The sequence below is a fragment of the Thunnus maccoyii genome, chromosome 14 (assembly GCF_910596095.1).
Source record: "Thunnus maccoyii chromosome 14, fThuMac1.1, whole genome shotgun sequence".
Lineage (NCBI taxonomy): Eukaryota > Metazoa > Chordata > Actinopteri > Scombriformes > Scombridae > Thunnus > Thunnus maccoyii.
In genome coordinates, this window is record NC_056546.1 from 2,102,586 (window position 1) to 2,122,241 (window position 19,656).

The 19,656-nt window shown below is 35.5% G+C and overlaps 2 protein-coding genes across 2 annotated transcripts in view; both read right to left on the reverse strand.

Annotated features, from left to right (window-relative positions):
• The window catches only part of LOC121911227 (G-protein coupled receptor 4-like), a 723,099-nt gene that overhangs the window by 191,459 nt on the left and 511,984 nt on the right, over positions 1–19,656 (reverse strand). The gene's annotated exons all lie outside the window — the stretch shown is intronic.
• Positions 4,135–19,656, reverse strand: part of sult6b1 (sulfotransferase family, cytosolic, 6b, member 1) — a 34,122-nt gene continuing 18,600 nt past the window's right edge. Inside the window, exons 4-7 of the mRNA XM_042432524.1 lie at positions 17,492–17,618; positions 12,496–12,590; positions 11,084–11,240; positions 4,135–4,670 (exon numbers count right to left, since the gene is read on the reverse strand). Coding sequence (XP_042288458.1) covers positions 4,543–4,670; positions 11,084–11,240; positions 12,496–12,590; positions 17,492–17,618 — 507 coding nt within the window. The 3' untranslated portion in view covers positions 4,135–4,542. The remainder of the gene's footprint in view (positions 4,671–11,083; positions 11,241–12,495; positions 12,591–17,491; positions 17,619–19,656) is intronic.

The window sequence follows — 19,656 nt, forward strand, 5'->3', positions numbered from 1 at the left end:
TAAGGACAAAGTGGAACTTAGAGTTAGGTGAACAGTTAAAAGAGGAGGACTGGGAAAACGACTATAAAGCAACACATAAAACAACAAATTCTAGATATTGGAGTACTCATGGAAAATATACACAAGATTTTTTATTACACCAAAAGTACAATCAAAATTCACAATATCCATTTAAACTGACTGTTGGTGCGGCGAAAAAAATGCCAATCATTCACATATTTTCTTTTTCTGCCCATCACTAAAAATATTCTGGCAACATATCATAACATCTATCATGAAAATTCTCCAAATTAAACAGGCAGCTGAATCAAAATATATTATTTTAGGTATATCACCACCTGAACTTACATTACAAATAGACACACATATATATAGGATACTTAGAATTGCAGCTATGAAACAGATAACAAGGAACTGGCTAAAACCTACTGCACCTTTATTTAACAGCTGGAAGGCAAATGTAAACAGTATCTTAGAAATGGAAAGAATAACTTATAGAATCAGGAACAGGAACATTTGAAATGGTGGCATAAATGGATTAAATATGTGGACCACAATTAAACAATATTGATGGTTTCAGCCCTGAAGAGTTAAGAGAGTCAATGTCCTTCCTTTTTTTCTCTTTTCTTTTTGTATGTATATATTATTGAGTTATTTATTTCTATTTATATTTTATTCCCCCCTCTTTTATTCTTTATTATCAATAAAAAAAACATGTAAATGTTGTAGGAATGATGTAGGTATGAACAATATCATATGTATATCTTGCACTCCTGCAATAAAGATTAAAAACTATATATTTTATATATTTTTATTGTGCATGTCTTATTTATTTATTTTTATATTATTTAAGATTACTTAATTGTTATGTATATTTTGACTGTCATGCACAACAACACCAGGGCGAATGCCTTGTATTTGCAAACCTACTTGGTAATAAACCTGATTCTAATTATTAATTACGAGAAAATATGTAATTATGAATTACTATATCATAATTACAAGAAAAATCTCATAATTATGACTCACTATCTCATAATTATGACTTACTATATCATAATTACAAGAAAATATCTCATAATTACAACTTACTATCTCATAATTATGACTTATTATTTCATAATTACAAGAAAATATCTCATAATTATGACTTACTATATCATAATTACAAGAAAAATCTCATAATTATGACATTTTATCTCATAATTATGACTTATTATATCATAATTACAAGAAAAGATCTCATAATTATGACTTACTATATCATAATTACAAGAAAAATCTCATAATTATGACATTTTATCTCATAATTATGACTTATTATATCATAATTACAAGAAAAGATCTCATAATTATGACTTACTATATCATAATTACGAGAAAATATCTCATAATTATGACTTATTATATCATAATTAAGACTTATTATATCATAATTACAAGAAAATATCTCATAATTATGAATTACTATATCATAATTACAAGAAAAGATCTCATAATTATGACTTACTATCTCATAATTATGACTTATATCATAATTACAAGAAAATATCTCATAATTATGACTTACTAGCTCATAATTATGACTTATTATATCATAGTTACAATAAAAGTACTCATAATTATAACATACTATCATAATTATAACTTATTATCCCATAATTATGTCAGGACAACAGTCAGGAGCCCAAATAAACAGTGAAACCTTTTTTTCTTGCTGTAATCATTCCTCCTGTTCATACTGACCATTAGAAGATCCCTTCATAATGACCTTACAATGGAAGTGATGGAGGATAAAATCCACAGTGTGCCCACACAGTCATTTAAAAGTAGATGTGAAGCTTATATTCAGCTTCAGCAGTCTGAGTTAGTCATATCAAGTGGATATCTGACACATTTACAGTCTTTTTAGCATCAAATTCCCTCTTTGTGTTTCCTCGGACAGTGTTTCCCTGTTCAGTGTTCATTTGGGGACCTGAATATTGTTTTAAAGACAGACATGAAAAATTGTGACCCTGTCCTTTAAGCTTATTATTATTATTACTGTTATACAACCAAATCAACTTAATTAATTAATTTCTTCGCCACTGTTTTACTTTATTGAAACATTTATCACATATAGAACAAGCGTAACCACTTCAGGACATAAAAAGGTTGTTATTCTACTTAAACCTCTTTAAATCAGTCCTTTATTACATCAAACATTTCTTAATGTGCTTGAGAAAGGTTGATGATGAAGAATGCAAAGCAACAAAGATGGGAGTCAAATAATTTGAGATCACATAAGTGGAAAAAGTTTTATTTTTTTATCATGATCATGTACAGTGATGTGCTGTATTTAATATACATACAGTACAAGCAGCGATTGTGCATATTTATAAAACAGCCCATAATCTAATCACAGTATTGTTTCCAAAGCCACAGTTTCATAACCTGAGTGAAGTCTGTGAGTGTTTCCAGAATTGCACCAACATTGGTTCAGGTAGCTGCCAGTATAGAGAGAATTCAACTTTGATGTGTTTTAAGATCAGGTTTTAAACATCAGTGAATAAAACAGCCGGGGGGACATTCATCAACTTCTGAGACTTAAACACGATGCTGCATCAATGCACTGTTTTGTCAGTAAAATCAAACCCAGAAGGCAAAGAAGTAAGTTTGATTAACTACATTTAAAAATACTTTTGAAGGCTGTTGTGGATCAATACAAATCAGTATGTGTGTTTAAAGCTGCAGTAAACTGACTGTATTGACGTACCAAATAAGTATAAAACTTGTCTTAAAAACACAAATTAGCTCTCCTTTTCTCTAAATTTTTATCAACTAGATTTCCTTCAATCATGCGTCTTGGTGACAATTTGATCTGCCAGAGTGTCTTTTTTGATACCAACACTGGGGGGCGCCAACGTTTAGATCATACATGTAGAAGATATTAAAGTGTATAAGAAGTCTGTTTTGAGGTGTGTTTCTGCCTACAACGCTTTGCTGTAATGGTTGTTTCTAAGGCTGCAACTAATGATTATTGTCATTATTGATTAAACTGCAGATTGTTAAATGTTATTAAAAAAACAAAAAATTGTGGAAAAAAAATGACATTCATCTTTTCTTAGAGCTTACAGCGATGCCTTTAATTTTCATGTTTTAGATCATTGTTTTAAAGGATAATTCTGGTGATTTTCTCTATATTTCTTACTGTCAACAAATCTCATGTGCAGAACTCATCCTATTTACTGCTGCACTGGGTGACATGTTCCTTCATTATGAAGAGTTTGGTCATGTTAGTTTGTTTAGAAACAGCTCCAAAGACTAATAACAGTAATAAGATTGTAACTCTCAGGAGAGAAGTTCCTTGTACGGCAGACTTGACTTTGTATTACATTATAAATGTCTGAAAGAACTTTGTAGAAGTTTTAATATGTAGCACAACAAGCTAGTGAAGCTTTAAACAGAACCACGTACCTGCACATGCTCAGTAGTGTCTGCCTTACACAGAACTACTCTCGGGAGACTGAAAACATGATGCTGTTATTTGTCTTTGGAGCCGTTTCTAAACAAACTAACGTGACAAAACTCTTCATAATGAAGGAACATGTCACCCAGTGCAGCGGTGTGACTCACTGATGTGTTTTTAATAGTTTTTTGGACAACAGAGAAATCAGATATATCAGGCTTTGGATACACTCACAACACTTGTTAATAGATCAGTTCATTGTTGGTTTGGACCCAAATTTGTTGACAAGAAGAAAAATATAGAAAATCAGCAGATATATCCTTCAAGATATTTAGTTAAATGTTATTTATGTCAAAGCAAAACAGCAAATGGTCACATTTGCAAAATGACTGAAAAGATGAATTTTCTCTTGTCGATCGACTTGCAGCTCTAGTTGTTTCTAGCTTCTCCTCCAGGCTCTGAAGTTTTACTCTGACTCCATTTTTAAATGTTCAGAGGAAAATTCATTTGTGTCTGTAGAACAGCATGTAAATGTAGGTTAATTTATCCCCTCAGCAGACAGATTTCCTCCCGCTGCTGCTTCCTGTGCCGATGAGCCGTGTGTCTCTGTCATGTTTTGAATACTGTTTTAATTAACTGATATTTATCCCTGCGGTGCACACAACCAGACTTCAGGTGAAACCAGATATGGCCGCCGATGAGGTGTTTAATGTTTTTTTTGTTGTGTACAGCAACAAAAGTTCACAGATTGGAGTAAACAAGAGTAAACCATAATGCACTTTTTCCCTTCTAGTTTGCTCTTTTTCTTCATTCCATCCCTTCTTTTCTTCCTTGAGTGTACTGCAAAGGGACTTTTCACCCTGAACTGAGCCTCCCAGGCATGAACTGTACTACCCTGCAACAACCTCCTCTAACAGTTAGATGCTTTGGATTAAAGACAGTTGATGCAATAATTGTTGTTACAGTTCAAACCAGGGGAAGGGGAGGAGGAGGCCTGCCAGACTCAGCTCAGGGCAGAAAAGTCCCCCCCAAGTACGTTCCCTCCCTCCCTCCTTCTCTTCCTTCCTCTTCTTCCATCCTTGCTTCCTTGCTTCCTACTGACAGTGGAGTTGATAGTTGAGTTTGGCTCCCAGCCTGGTTCCTGCCAGGTGTTTGTTGAAGGCCTCGTCCATCTCTTGGCTCTGTTCTGGTGTAAAATGGTTCCTCCAGTCTCCGACCTCACCTGCTCAGGGACGGAAAATAGGACACATGCAGTTAAAACATTTTTATTAGCCGAGTTTCCATCCAAATGTAGCACAAATTTTAAATCGCATTGCAAGAAGGTCTGCAAAAAATCATGTCAATAAACCCTTGCTTCCGTCCACTCCTGTTATGTGAAAAATGTCCATAAATAACGTATCTGTGCTCCCTGCAGTGAATACAAGGTCGTATACAAGCATTGCTGCTTTTCTGCTTTTCAATAAAGTTATGTAATTCTCCAGGACAGCCTGTGTCATGTGAGCTTGCACAGTGTAATTGCTTGGCTTCAGAAAACTTGGACTGTTTGCAATACTTTCTGGAACAGTAAAGAACATTTGCTGATCAGTTTAGCCGTCTTGGACTCGCTGTTGAGAAATCATAGCACAAATACATGTTCTAAAGCCAAGCTTTACTCAAACCACCAGAACTGTTTCTTTTCAAATCAAATCATATCACAGAGTTTCTAAAGATGCCAGATATTGTATGTATCTGCTAAATTACAGTGCACAAGACAGAGTTTGAAAAAAAAAAACACATCTTTGGTTTCAATATTTCACTCAGCTTGAGCAAGAATCTCAGTAAGAAGCTGGAAGCAGCAGATCCAGAACATCCAGAGTAGCATATATGTGCAGTAAACATGCACGTTGCTGTACAGAAAACATTTGTTTCTCCAACTTTGAAGCTTCTAAGTGCATTCAGTGGAATGAAAGTAACTAAGTACATTCACTGAAGTACAATTTTGACATACTTGTACTTTACTTGAGTATTTCCATGTGATGCTACTTTCTACATTTCAGAGGGAAATATTGTACTTTCTACTCCACTACATTTATTTGACAGCTTTAGTTACTTTTCAGATGAAGATTTGACACAATGGATAATATAACAAGCTTTTAAAATACAACACATTGTTAAAGATGAAACCAGTGGTTTCCAACCTTTTTGGCTTTTGACGTCTTACAAAAAGCAGTGTGTAGTCGGGGTCACATTTCACATGTCTATGAGTTGTTAACAGCTCCACCAAATAGTGATTTTTCCCTCTAAACTTCTCACATGCTTTCATTTCAATAAATGTTCAAATGATCCAATATTTCAGCAAAAATCAAAGATTAGAGAAAAAGTCCAAAAACTGAAAACAGATTTGTGTATCAGAACTTTGTTTTTTCTTCTTTCCTCTCCCATTAATCATCTCACCACCCCTCAGATTTATCTGCTGACCCTTTGGAGGGGCCCGACCCCTAGGTTGGGAACCACTGGACTAAACTAGCTAACTGTATATAAAGTAGTGTAAACTAGCTCCACCTCCAGCAGCTACAACAGTAACATGCTGCTCTAACACTGATGCTTCACTATTAATAATCTAATGATGTCATATATAATAATATATCAGTCAGAGGGACCAAACCACTACTTTTACTGCAATACTTTAACTACATCAAGCTCATAATACTTATGTACTTTTACTGCAATACTCTAACTACATCAAGCTCATAATACTTATGTACTTTTACTGCAATACTTTAACTACATCAAGCTCATAATACTTATGTACTTTTACTGCAATACTTTAACTACATCAAGCTCATAATACTTATGTACTTTTACTGCAATACTTTAACTACATCAAGCTCATAATACTTATGTACTTTTACTGCAATACTTTAACTACATCAAGCTCATAATACTTATGTACTTTTACTGCAATACTTTAACTACATCAAGCTCATAATACTTATGTACTTTTACTGCAATACTTTAACTACATCAAGCTCATAATACTTATGTACTTTTACTGCAATACTTTAACTACATCAAGCTCATAATACTTATGTACTTTTACTGTAGGATTTTTCATGCAGAACTTTTACTCGTAACGGAGTATTTCTACATTGCTGTATTGGTACTTTTACTGCAGTATTATAAGTATCCGAGTACTTCTTCCATCATGCAGCAGGCTGATTTACGGCTTTAATGTGTTTTTCTCGTTGCTGCAGAGTTTTACTCGTTTTCTGATGCAGTTGTGTTTTCTTCTTCTCTACTCTTGACCTTCTTTTACAACTCAGACAAGCTGACCATTAAACCAAAGTACAGCTGGAGAAATTACAGACTCAGCTCTGAAGTCTAATACTGCAATATAAGAAAAAATAGTAAAATCCTACACTGAAAATACCACTTAAGTAAAAGTACGTAAGTATTATTAGCAACATGTACTTTTTAAAAAGTTTTAAAAGTCAAAGAAAAATTGCCCCGTAATATATTATCGGATTAGTCATGATACTTTACAAAAGATATAATAACAATAATAATAATAATATTAATAATAATAAGTATAAGTTACTTTAGCACAGTACTTGAGTAAATGTACTTCGTTACATTCCACCGCTGTTTCGTTCAAAGTATAATAACAGAAGTTCAGGACAGCTGAAGTATTTTGCAGATGTTGCAGCAAGTATTATGTTTACAACCCAAGACTGAAAATACAGTCTGAGATATCCAGCAGAAAAACAAAATATTTTGAGAAAAAAACAGAGGATTTTATGTGTTACAGTCATAATTTTACATGAAAATATATTAAAGATGTTGTTGCGTGTTTCATCTTTTCCTGACAATCCTACAGAAGTAAATCTTAATTATCTCTTATTACTTTATTATTTATTCCAACTTATTTTCACCACATTATAATTTTATTCATGAAATATCACAATTTTCTGTTGTAAAACATGACTTTATCTTGTAATAATATGACCTTTTCTCAAAATAAAACTTTATTCTCAAAATATTACAACTTTTTTTTAATCAATATTTCAACGTTATTCTCAAATCAGATTTAGTTTGATCTGTTTGTTTTGAGCATTTGTTCTTCGTTAACCTGAACACAAACAAAAAAAAAACAGCCTTTTTACTTCTGATCTTAATGTTATTTCAGGTATTTTGACAGCTTTTCATCGGTTTCTGTCTCAGCTTCAGTGTATTTAACACTAATAACCAGACGACTGTGTGATACTGTATCACGTGTGTTTTTTGGTGTAATTTGTGTATCAGACTGTGACGAACAGTTTGTGCTGTTTTCAAACACAACAATGAGTCACTTCCAACTTCTCACACTGCTGTGTTGATGGTTTCTGTCCCTCTCCGTCCTGCTGGCTGTGATCTAGTGTCTAATGATGAACAAAGAGCTCAGTGAAGTGAGAGCGAAGACAAAAAGCTGCTGTGATTTAAATACAAAGAGTCTGAAACAGGAGGGAAACTGTGCCGACCTGCCGCAGCTTCCTGCTCATTACTGGGACTGAACCAGTTTACTGCTGATCAACCATCAAACAATAAACAATACTGAAGGCGAAGCTGATATTACCACTTCTAACTTTGTACTTTATGAAATCGTTGCAAAAAAATGAGTGTTTAGAGGAGCAGTGGTGACTTTAACAGGACTGAATGGTGAATTTATTATATCTGCAAGTGATATGTTTACATGCGACGTCCTACAGGTCACATGTGCATGCAACGATTAGTTGATTAATCAGTTAATTAAGTCTGGTTTTGTTTTTCTTGTATATTTATGTATGTTTATTATTTAAACGCACAATATGTAATTTCAGCTGCTAGGCGTCTCAATCAAAACAATAACAAAAGACGGAGTGTGATGACGGTGTGAAGTAGCAAGGGATCATGGGAGTTGTTGTCTTCGTTGTTAAATAAGCAGCTTCATCGGGATAGGATTACTCCAGTGTTCATCATTTGGGATCTTTTTACAAACAGACCCGGAGATTACAGGTAAAAACACTGAATAAAGCTGTTTCACCTAAAAAAAAAAATCAATATTTCTCCGACGATGTTTGGTGACCACCGGACTTCCTGGAGGGGCTGTTAGCCGAGCTGCTGCTAACGTTTGTCCAGTTTATTTCTCTGATAACTTAAGATCCAGACGTCCAATGACTAAAATCCTTCTTCCAGCTAAAAGATATAGTTAAAAACCACCTAAATTTATCATGAAAATGTGTCTTAAAACTGAATAAAAGTCCATTTATAACAGTTTGTGTGGAACAACCACAACGCCGATGTATTATCTTGTATGTGTGTAAGTTACTCTTTGGTAGACGCCATTGTAGCGGACAAACACAGCGCCGCCGTATGCATCTTGTGCGTGTTTACTCTTTGGTAGAGGAGGTATGACGCCATCGACAGGCGACCAAATGAAACGGTCCGTTACTTTGATTAAATTACAGATTTCTCTGAGTTTGAACATTGTTGGAAACATTTGGGATAATGTAAGTACACAACTCAACAACATATATAACACAGGTCTAGTTGTTTATAGACATTTTAATGTAGAATAATTACATATTAGAGCTCTAAGTAGAGGTCATCAATAAGGCTAATAGTTTTTTTTCTTTGTGTATGTTCTATGTTTGTTTGATTTTAACCTTTACAAATAAATAAACTCAATCGACAGAAAATTAATTGATAACTATTTTGATAATCAACTAATTGTTATGGTAATTTTGCGAGATGCCAAAGATTTGATTTGTTTCAGGTTCTTAAATATGATATTTTGCTGCTTTTCTTGGTTGAGCATCATGTGCTCGAGGATATTTCACTGGTTTTCTTTTTATAGACAAAACAAATAATCAGTTGAGGAAATAGTTGGCAGATTAAAGTTGACATATTCTGCTTGTTGTGGTTTTCTGTTATTTATATCAGAGGCTGAACTGATGTGCTGCATAAAGGGCCAGTATGAGATAAATAAGGAGTTTTCAACTGTAAATCATACAAAGAAATTCCAGTAGAGCCCCAGAATATATAAATATACACCTGAAATTGTGCAGAATATGTTCCCTTTAAATGCACAATATGTAAATTTTCTGCCTTTCAATCAAAACAATAACAAAAGATGGAGTTTGTTGATGTCGTGAAGTAGCGTGGAATCATGGGAGTTGTTGTTATTAAACAACCACCATTGTAGTCAGCTTCTCCCAGTTAGGATTACTTCATTATTCATCATTCAGGATGTTTTTACCGGGAGCTGAAATTATCCGCAGAGGTCTCGTCCTCTCCGAAACAAAAGGACCCGGTGATTAAAACCGGTAAAAACACTGAATAAAGCACTTAAGATCCAGACGTCCGATGAGTAAAATCCTTCATCCGGGTAAAAGATATAGTTAAAAATGACCAAGATATAAAAAGTTCATCATAAAAAGGGCTTAAAACTGGATTAAATGTCAATTTATGACAATTTCTGGCATATTGTTGGAAACATTTGGGATAATGTAAGTACACAACTCAACAAAATATAACAACACAGTCATTTTTAGACATTTTAATACAGAAAAGTTACAGTTTGGGCCTTTAATCAATGATGAAAATAATTGTTAATTTCAGCACTGACTTTATTTTATGTGAAATGTTTTTCTACATGTGATAATGTGTTTTATGTTATAATTTACTTTTTTTTGCTTTTTTGTAAGGAAAGAAATTTTTTATTGTACTTTTTACTTTTCTGTTATACACAATTTCCACTAATTAAAATTAAACTGTTGCACTAATTGCTAATTAAAACAAACATGCATGCTGCTATTAATATTATTATAATTATTATTATCATGACATCTCTTATATTTCCATCCTTGTTTATGTTTTATGATGAGTTTTATATGTCAAACTGTTTTTCTTTGTCATCGTGTATTTCATCTGTTTCCAATATTGTTTTATCTGTAGAGTCACTATTACTACAAAATAAAATCATTCAAAAACACTAATGACTCAACCAGATGAAAACACACACACACACACACGCACACGTCATACGACACCATACATGTGGTCCATTTACTGCTCTGTGTGTGCAGCTTTAATTTCACTATCTCCACTTCCTGCATGACGTCGCCCTCCCTGTTCCCCCGTATCATTACACCTGCACTATTTACTGTCCCAGTCCTACCATGGTTAACACAGACACACACACACACACACACACACACTGATCGGGGTAGTTATGAGACATTTAAAACAGGCTGACATCGACTCTCTGCTGTTTACCAAACACACACTGATGCTTCACTATTAATAATCTAATGATGTCATATATAATAATATATCAGTCAGAGGGACCAAACCACTACTTTTACTGCAATACTTTAACTACATCAAGCTCATAATACTTATGTACTTTTACTGCAATACTTTAACTACATCAAGCTCATAATACTTATGTACTTTTACTGCAATACTTTAACTACATCAAGCTCATAATACTTACAGGACTTTTACTTGTAATGGAGTATTTTTATGTTGCTGTGTTGGTACTTTTACAGAAGTGAAGGAAAACTGAAAACCAAACTGAGCGAGCGCACTCCCGACAGATGGTCGATAAAAATAAAAATATTTCAAGACGCTGATCACCTTTCCTGAAGATGACGTTTCCCAGAGTGCCGTGGGAGTTGGCTGAGCTCTGCTTCATGGCGGTGAAGGTGCTCCCCTCTGATATCCGCTGCACCTGAGCCTCCGTCAGGCTGAAGCCAAAGAAACTGGAGATCTGACGGACGCCGTCGCTCAGGTCCTGCATGACGGGAAACATGATCAGAGCCGTTACAGACTGACAGCTCTACTGAAATACGACCACAGAGAGGACGTGGACTCGGTGTTTACTGTGATAGTTTGAAGTCTCTGCAGGTTGATTTTTTATAGAAATTACTGCCTGTGTCTAAGATGGTCACCAGAAATGACAAATGTAAGAAATCACATGTAAATTTATCACCATTTGGTGTTTTATTACAATTAATAACATCAAACGTCACACGTGAAAACATCAATGTCTCATGTTTCAAATTCAAATACTTTATTGAAATATGGTTTTTATGACATTTTACCAATGGTGGAAAGTACATTTACTTAAGTACTGTATTAAAGTACAGATCTGATTGATTTACTTGTACTTTACTAAATATTTTAAGCTACGTTATACTTCTACTTCTCTACATTTCACATAGTAATATTGTACTTTTTACTCCACTACATTTAATTCTTTGCAGATACTTTGCAGATTGAGATTGCACATAAATTACAAGCATGTTACAAGTACAGTATATAAAATATGATTTAAAATACTATTAGAAAATATTCTTATGTATTATTAAACATCACAGTAAATAAAACAGTTAAACTGAGCTACAACTTGACCAGCTATAACATTAAAATGTTGTTTACATCAGTAAATGATATGTGATATGTATAATAATATTACAAAAAATTCTGAAAGAGGTCATTCTTTTTATTTTTTTAAGTACTTTTTTGATATTACTTCCTGTAGTTTTACTTAAGTTAGAATGCAGGACTTGTACTTGTAATTGAGTATGTTTATTTACTTTTTATTTGTTTATTTATTTGAGTTAGCTTGAAGCTAATTTGCATCTGTAGTCCCCGACAAAAAAAACATTCAACAGCACAACAACAAACAGTAAAAAACAAAAACAAAAACCCAAAAAACAAACAAACAAACAAAAAAAACCCCACAGAGAACACACCATACAAAATACAAAATACAAAGCTACACACAGCACATCACAAACACCCACAATGCAATTAGAAATAATGTAAACTAAATTTAGCTGTGTGACTCAATGGTCATATTGCACCATTGCTGCTTTAACTAAAAATTACATCTTCCATCACTGCATTTCACTTGTAAAAAATTATGTTTGGCATTTTAAATGTAAAATATACTGTTTTACACATTAATTAATGGGACTTAACGAGATGAATGAAATAATCTCTAATGTGAAAAAACTAGAGGTTTCAGTCAGAGTGTGAACTACCTGTTTTAGCTCCTCATAGGTGACGATCATGATGTTGGGATCGTCCATCTTCTTCTCCCAGGCCAACGCGTGGTCAAAGTATGACCCCCATGGAACTACACACACACACACACACACACACACACACACACACACACACACACACACACACACACACATACACACAAGTTCCAGCCAAAAGACATAATTGTTTGGATTAAAACTGGGCTACATGTGGTTGAAAAGTCCAAAAGGACGTATAGTACATGTCAAACTTAACAAAAAACAGAGATGTCAAAAAAAGTTTCAGCGCTGCACCATTTCAGGGCCAAAAAAAAAAAAAAAAAAAAAAGTTTCTGATATCTGGCTGAAATATCTGAAATCTCTTCCAGAGGGAATTTTTACTGTCACTGTGGGAGGAAACACACGACCGTGCATGAGACACTCGCAGGGAGTTCGAAGCCATAAAGTTAAACAGCCCTTTAATCTCTGAGCAGTGATGGTGATTTACAGTCAGAGCGGTGAGTCACACACAGTAAAGAAGGCTTAACTACATGATGCAGAGACACCAGATTACATTAACATCTCTGCTACTTTATACTTCTTACAAAAAAACTCTTGTAGTACATTTACTCAAGTACTGTACTTAAGTGATGCTACTTTATACTTTTACTCCACTACATTTATTTTTACAGCTTTAATTACTTTTCACATGAAGATTTTACAGATGATGCAGTTTATATTTTTTATATTTGTAATTAATTTAAATCACTTTGAAGAGATCTCTTTTCACTTTGACAGTAAAGGTACTAACACTGACAACTATCAACAACCTGTATACAGTATATATATAATAAATATATGGGGTCATTTTCAATAATGAGTACTTTTACCTTTATTGCTTTAAGTAAAATTTTGAATTAATACTTTTATGCATTTACGTAATATTTTAATGCAAGTGGAGTATTTTTATGCTGTAGTGTTGCTACGTTTACTTAAAGTCTCCGTCCACTCAAAAATGTGTTTTTCTTCTCGTTACAGTTAAATGTTTGAGCTTCTTTGTGCAGAATAATACATGTGCAGAGATCCCAGTATTTGTATTTGTATCTGTATTTGTTGAGGCAGCAAAACTATTTCTATCTGTATTCGTATTCGAATAAAAGTAGAAAGAGGCTTAAAAATCCTGTTTTTGTTTTTATTACGCTTTTAATTTTAGAAAATTAAAGTGTTATAACAAGAATTCATGAATAAACTACCTTAAAAAGTAAGCCACCACATCAGGTTTTGAACTGGAGTTTCCCAGATCATAGACGACTGCTAAAACTTTACTCATCGCCTCATTGCAGACAGACCTCTACCTATTTATTCACCCATAAACACAGAGACAGCACACCGTGTAATGTGTAGGGAAGAACTTCAAAGGCGATTCTTGCTTTGCATTTTTCATTTATTGCCTATTTTTTACAACCTAACTTTGTGGAAAGGAGAAGAAGAACAACAGGTTATGGAGAGTCTCTCGGGAACACTTTGCATGTGTCAGTAGCTGAGCTTTATCTCTGGGGAACACCCCCAACAAATAACTTTTAGAATATTTGTATGAAACAAATATTCATATAAAACCCACTATTTGTGCTTTTCCGAATAATGTATTTGTATTCGGGCGCATCCCTAGTGCAGAGTTTGTTTTCACATTCATCTGCTGAAGGAGGAAAGTTTCTCTGAGCTCATTGAAAATCTGATTTTAAGGGCGGGTTTACAAGCAGGATTTATGACATCATAACTAGTTTGGAGCCAATCGTGGTCCAGTATCCAGCACATACAGGTGTGATGTGGAAACGTGAAGCCTCCAGTGCACAAACACTGAGAATGAAGTGGGAGACGTCTTGTGTTCAGCAATTAAACTTTTGAAATGAAGAATATTTGCATATTCATAGAATCTGGATGAGAAGATAATTTAACTTCTTTGGTGGAAAAAACAATTATTATTCAAAGTAGAGTATTTTATATACACATCTTAAAACATGTCTGAAGGGCATCTTTAAGTAAAAGATCTCAATACTTCTTCCACCACTGGACAGCAGTGTTCCTCTGACTTTGTGAAAGCTCTCTTTTTTAAAGAAATGTTTTTCTCAGTTTGGTATGGAGGAACTTTACTGGCCTGCACAGAGCTCTGGCCTCAACCTCATCCAACAGCTTTGGGATGAACTGGAACGCAGCCTGGGAGCCAGGCACTAAATCTCTTGTGGCTGAATGGGAACAAATCCCTGCAGCTATGTTCCAAACTCTGCTGGAAAGTCTGAAAAAAACCAGAAGACTGGAGGCTGTTGAAGCAGCACATATGGCTGGAAATGCTCAGCTGTCCGCATACTTTTGGCTATGTAATGTATCATGACAGTGCATTTTCTGGAAATTCAAGTAAGAAACCGATACAGATAAAAACAACCACAAATTGCAAAATTTGGTTTCTCTTCTTGAATTTAAGTCATTGCTGCACAATCTGTCTGCTCTCTGATTATGTTTAATGCAGGACTTTTATTTGTAATAGTTTATAGTATCGCAAGAATCTACGGGTAGTTTTTTGGAAACATCATGCCACTGAGTCGGCGTGGGAAGCTGCTTAACTTACATTTTACGAGCGTCTTGATATAAACCTGATACCTAAAGAGACAGCGACTCTTTAGCCCCACTTGGATTTAAATACATCCAACATTTCCACAGTGACCCTGCTGAGTCGGCTGCGTTTATTGGACCATAAACACAGTGGAGCTCGGGGTCATAAAGTCAAACTGCGAATGTGCGTGTAATTTCCGTGGCGGGGGTCATACAGTCTATGATATATCATAAAACCGTGGAGTCTGGTAGAAGTTATTCTGTCAATCATTACCTCCAGTTATTTTGTTTTCTCAGTTTAGTTGAGAAATGGAATTAGAATTATTTGAACTCAGTTTGTTATCAAACACTTTTTTGACTACACAACACAACTTTCCTGTAAGGATAAAGCTTATTCTTATACATGAAAAGCTCCAAAATAATAAACTGATCTACTACATTGATTGAAAAGGAACAGTCCAACATTTTCTTCTTGTTCTGACTTTTCCAGAGTCAAATGAGAAGCTGGATATCAGTTTCATCTCTGTGTGTTATTTTATATTTTTATGATTAACTAGAATTCCCATAAAGAGACCGTCCAGCTGCCAGAAACACTCACTAGAACACCTAATGTGGATTCATCCGCAATTGTCCCCAATAAATGCAATGTTTCCTCCTGTTTGTTTGCTAAAAACAACAGTGTCCAGCTGTTTTAGGAAATTACCGAACCCTTTTTAAAAAAATAAATAACCAGCGGGCTTGTAAATGAGAGCCACAGCCGTGTAGGGAAGTCAGAATATAGTGGTGGTTAAAAAAAAAATGATTAAGAAGTTTAGACTCTGATCTACAACCTTACCAACATATGTCACGGTGGCTTTTGCAAACTCACATTTTGCTAGGTTTACTGTCAAATTTCCATCTGCTAGTCATTCAAACAAAGCATGAATATGACTTAAATCAGGGGTCGGCAACGTATGCACAATCCTCTGCGCTGGCTCCCGGTGGCTTTGAAACAAAATATCAATGAATAATGGCTATTTATTGATAATGGCTAGTTTATTTTAATGTAATAGTTCTTATTTTGGAGAGTTAGGTGATCTTGTAATATAAAAATAAAACGTGTTTTAATATTTTGTCGATCGAAATATACGTGCCGGGCCGTTGCTGGGCAACAGGCAAGTGCATTTTTTTGAGCGGTCCCCCCGGTAAGCTAACGATGGAAAAATCCAAAAAAAGAAAGATTTCTGATGAAAATAGAACTTTTAATGCTTCATGGACAGATTTATTTGCTTTTACTGTTGACGAGAATGATTCACCTGTTTGCTTAATATGGGGGGAGAAATTGGCGAACAACAACAAAAAAAAATCAAACATTTCCAAAACAAACACTCTGCTGGAGATGATCGGAACTGCTGCGGAAAACTGACCGGAGCAAAAACACTTTGAAGAGATAGATGAAGTCTACAAATTCATGCACTTCGGCTGGTTTTGTGGCAGCTCAGGAGATCACCAAGCACGGGAAGTCGTTCACTGATGGAGAATTTCTAAACTTTATGCGCAAATATGTACCCCTAATTAGATATTCACTCATAAGTCAACCCAACCGGTCAAAGCAGATGGCCGCCCACCAAGAGCCGGGGTCTGCTTGAGGTTTCTACCCGTTAAAGGGGAGTTTTTCCTTACCGCTGTCGCCAAGTGCTGCTCATGGGGGAATTGTTGGGTCTCTGTAATTAAAGAGTACGGTCTTGACCTGCTCTATGTGAAAAGTGCCTTGAGATGACTTCTGTTGTGATATGGCGCTATATAAATAAAAATTGATTGATTGATTGATTGAAGTGTAATGTAACTATAAGTGGTGTAATCGTCATTTTAGGGATCAAACAGATTTTGCGGCTCCAGGTGGGTTTTATTTAGTGGCTCTTTGTACGCTGAAGGTTTCTGACCCCTGACTTAGATGATCGTCCCAGGTGTTACTGTAAATCACCAGTGGACGAGCCCCCATTTCATCACAACGTCCCTGTTCAAAAGTGTGTGAGATTCTCAAAAACTAGAAAGCATGCACCCAAACATGCATCAAAACAGACAATGATGGGATGCATGTCTCCGTTTTATCATTCAAGTAAGTCAGATAATAAAAAACAAATTCAAAATGCAGAGAAGTCTTTAATAAACTCATGATTATGCCTCTTTTTCTCAGGCCACCTGGCCGAACTTTCCACTGAATATACCTGAAATCTGTTTTTGAGATGTCTAACAGCACAAAGACGTTTGATTTAGTTGAACGCTGCCTCTTCAAATGTGATCTAAAGAGTAACAGATGTATTTAGTGATCTAACAAAACACTATTTAGTCTGTTAAATGCTCCTGTAAACGTCTTTGGCTCGTGATGACATTGTGACATTGTGCGTGAAGGTCATTGTTTTCTCACCGTCTCCAGACAGGAAGTTGGAGTAAAAGGATTCCCAGGACTGTCCAGATGGGAGGACCGGGTTGTTGTTGGAGAAATGATAGAAGGAGACCAGAGTGTCTTTAGGGTTCCTAAAGATCACCAGCATCTGTGCAACACAGAATACAGCAGCTCTTTACAACAGTTTATATGAGACATATTCTGCTTTTTCTTGCTTTCTGTTATTCACATTCTTTTCTGATGTCGGATAGTAAACATTGAGGTGAACGTATGTAGAAATGCTGCCTGCAAGTCAAAAGTCAGGGCTTCAACTTTACAGAGCTCTGATGCTAACATATCGATACGATGATGCTCATTATTACTCCATAAGTTATTACCATTATTTACATCCTTCACAATCAATAACCCTGATAGTTTCATTAATTTGATGGTCTGTTATCCGATTTATCAACATAAATTAAAACATCTTTTCACCCAAATAAGACTTTATTGATCCCCAGAGGGGAAATTCACGTTTTACAGCAGTGCAGGAAACTGATAACTGAGAGTAATACATACAACAAAATAAGCAGTAAAGTACATGATATTCAATCTATATGCATTTAATATTTCTATTACTACAATACTTGGGCTTTATACACATGACCTGACTTGTGTGTAGTAAAAGAGTTGTGCAGAATATGTGCAGAAGTAATGGTTCTGGTAGATTTAGCTAGAGTTATATATGCAGTAATGTATACAACAAATATATGGTGTGATATGTCATATGTTTCTCCAGTACAGTACAGGGTGCAGTGATTCTATCTGTCAGTTCCAATGTACAACAGTCAGACCAGCTATATTACTATGTATTTTAGTCTCTATGCAAAAGTTGAGTCTGGAGCTCTGGAGGATGAAGATAATGTTGGTGGGCCTTTGCAGCTGTTTTATCCTGTGATCACAGTTCTTGTGTAACTGCAATTACTATTGTGTAATATGTACTATAACACATATTGTATTGATCATATAAGTTGGAATAATCAGCTTGTTACATAATAAAAAAGGCCACATCATGGAAAACTAGACTGTGTGTGTGTGTGTGTGTAGCCTAATTGTATAACTAACTACATAAGTTTCCACTTTGCACTCTGTGTTTTGGATGAAGAAATACTGGCACACTTACACAACTTATGTCATGATATCATATTGTTACAAACACATAATAAAACACAAATACCAGCCCGTTCTGACCTGCCAGCGTGACTATTAAAATAGCAGCTGATCTCAATGCTGTGTGGGAGAAATAATCTTACAATTGGTCCTTGTTTGTAAGAAGTATTCAAACCCTTTACTGAAGTACCAATACAGCAATGTAAAAATACTCCATTACAAGTAAAAGTACATAAGCATAAGCAGCACAATGTAGTTAAAGTATGGAAGTAAAAGTTGGTTTCATCCCTCTAACCCAGTCACTGAGCATGTATAAGCCAGTGTATTCTTAGGGTCAGTATCAAGCTCAGATAAATGGGGAGGGTTGCATCAGGAAACCTTTGCCAAATCAAATATGCGGATCATGAATCAGAGTTCCATACCGGATCGGTTGAGGCCCGGGTTACCAATGGCTGCCACCGGTACTGTTGACCAGCAGGGTGCCAGTAGAAACTATTCTACTGTTGTGCGAAGGAGAAGAAGAGGAGGAAGGCATGTCAGGATGCAGCGGGAGAGGAGGAAGGGTAGCAGCGTGGAAGTGAGAGTCAGAACTTTGAGTGTCGGCACTATGACGAGTAAAGGGGAAGAGATGACTGATATGATGGAGAGAAGGAAGGTAGATAAACTGTGTGTGCAAGAGACCAGGTGGAAGGGGAGTAAAGCTGGGAGCATCGGAGGTGGGTTCAAACTGTTCTATTGTGGTGTGGACGGGAGGAGAAATGGGGTAATCCTGAAGGAAGAGTATGTCAAGAGTGTGTTGGAGGTGAAGAAGGTGTCCGACAGAGTGATGAATCTGAAGCTGGAAACTGAAGGTGTGATGATGAATGTTGTCAGCAAGTTCAGCACGAGATGGAAAAGAAGAATTCTGGAGTGAGATGGATGAAGAGGTGGAGAGCGTACCCAAGGAGGAGAGAGTGTTGATTGGAGCGGACTTCAATGGGCACATTGGTGAAAGGAACACAGGTGAGGAGGATTTTGCGAAAAGGATGGAAATGGCT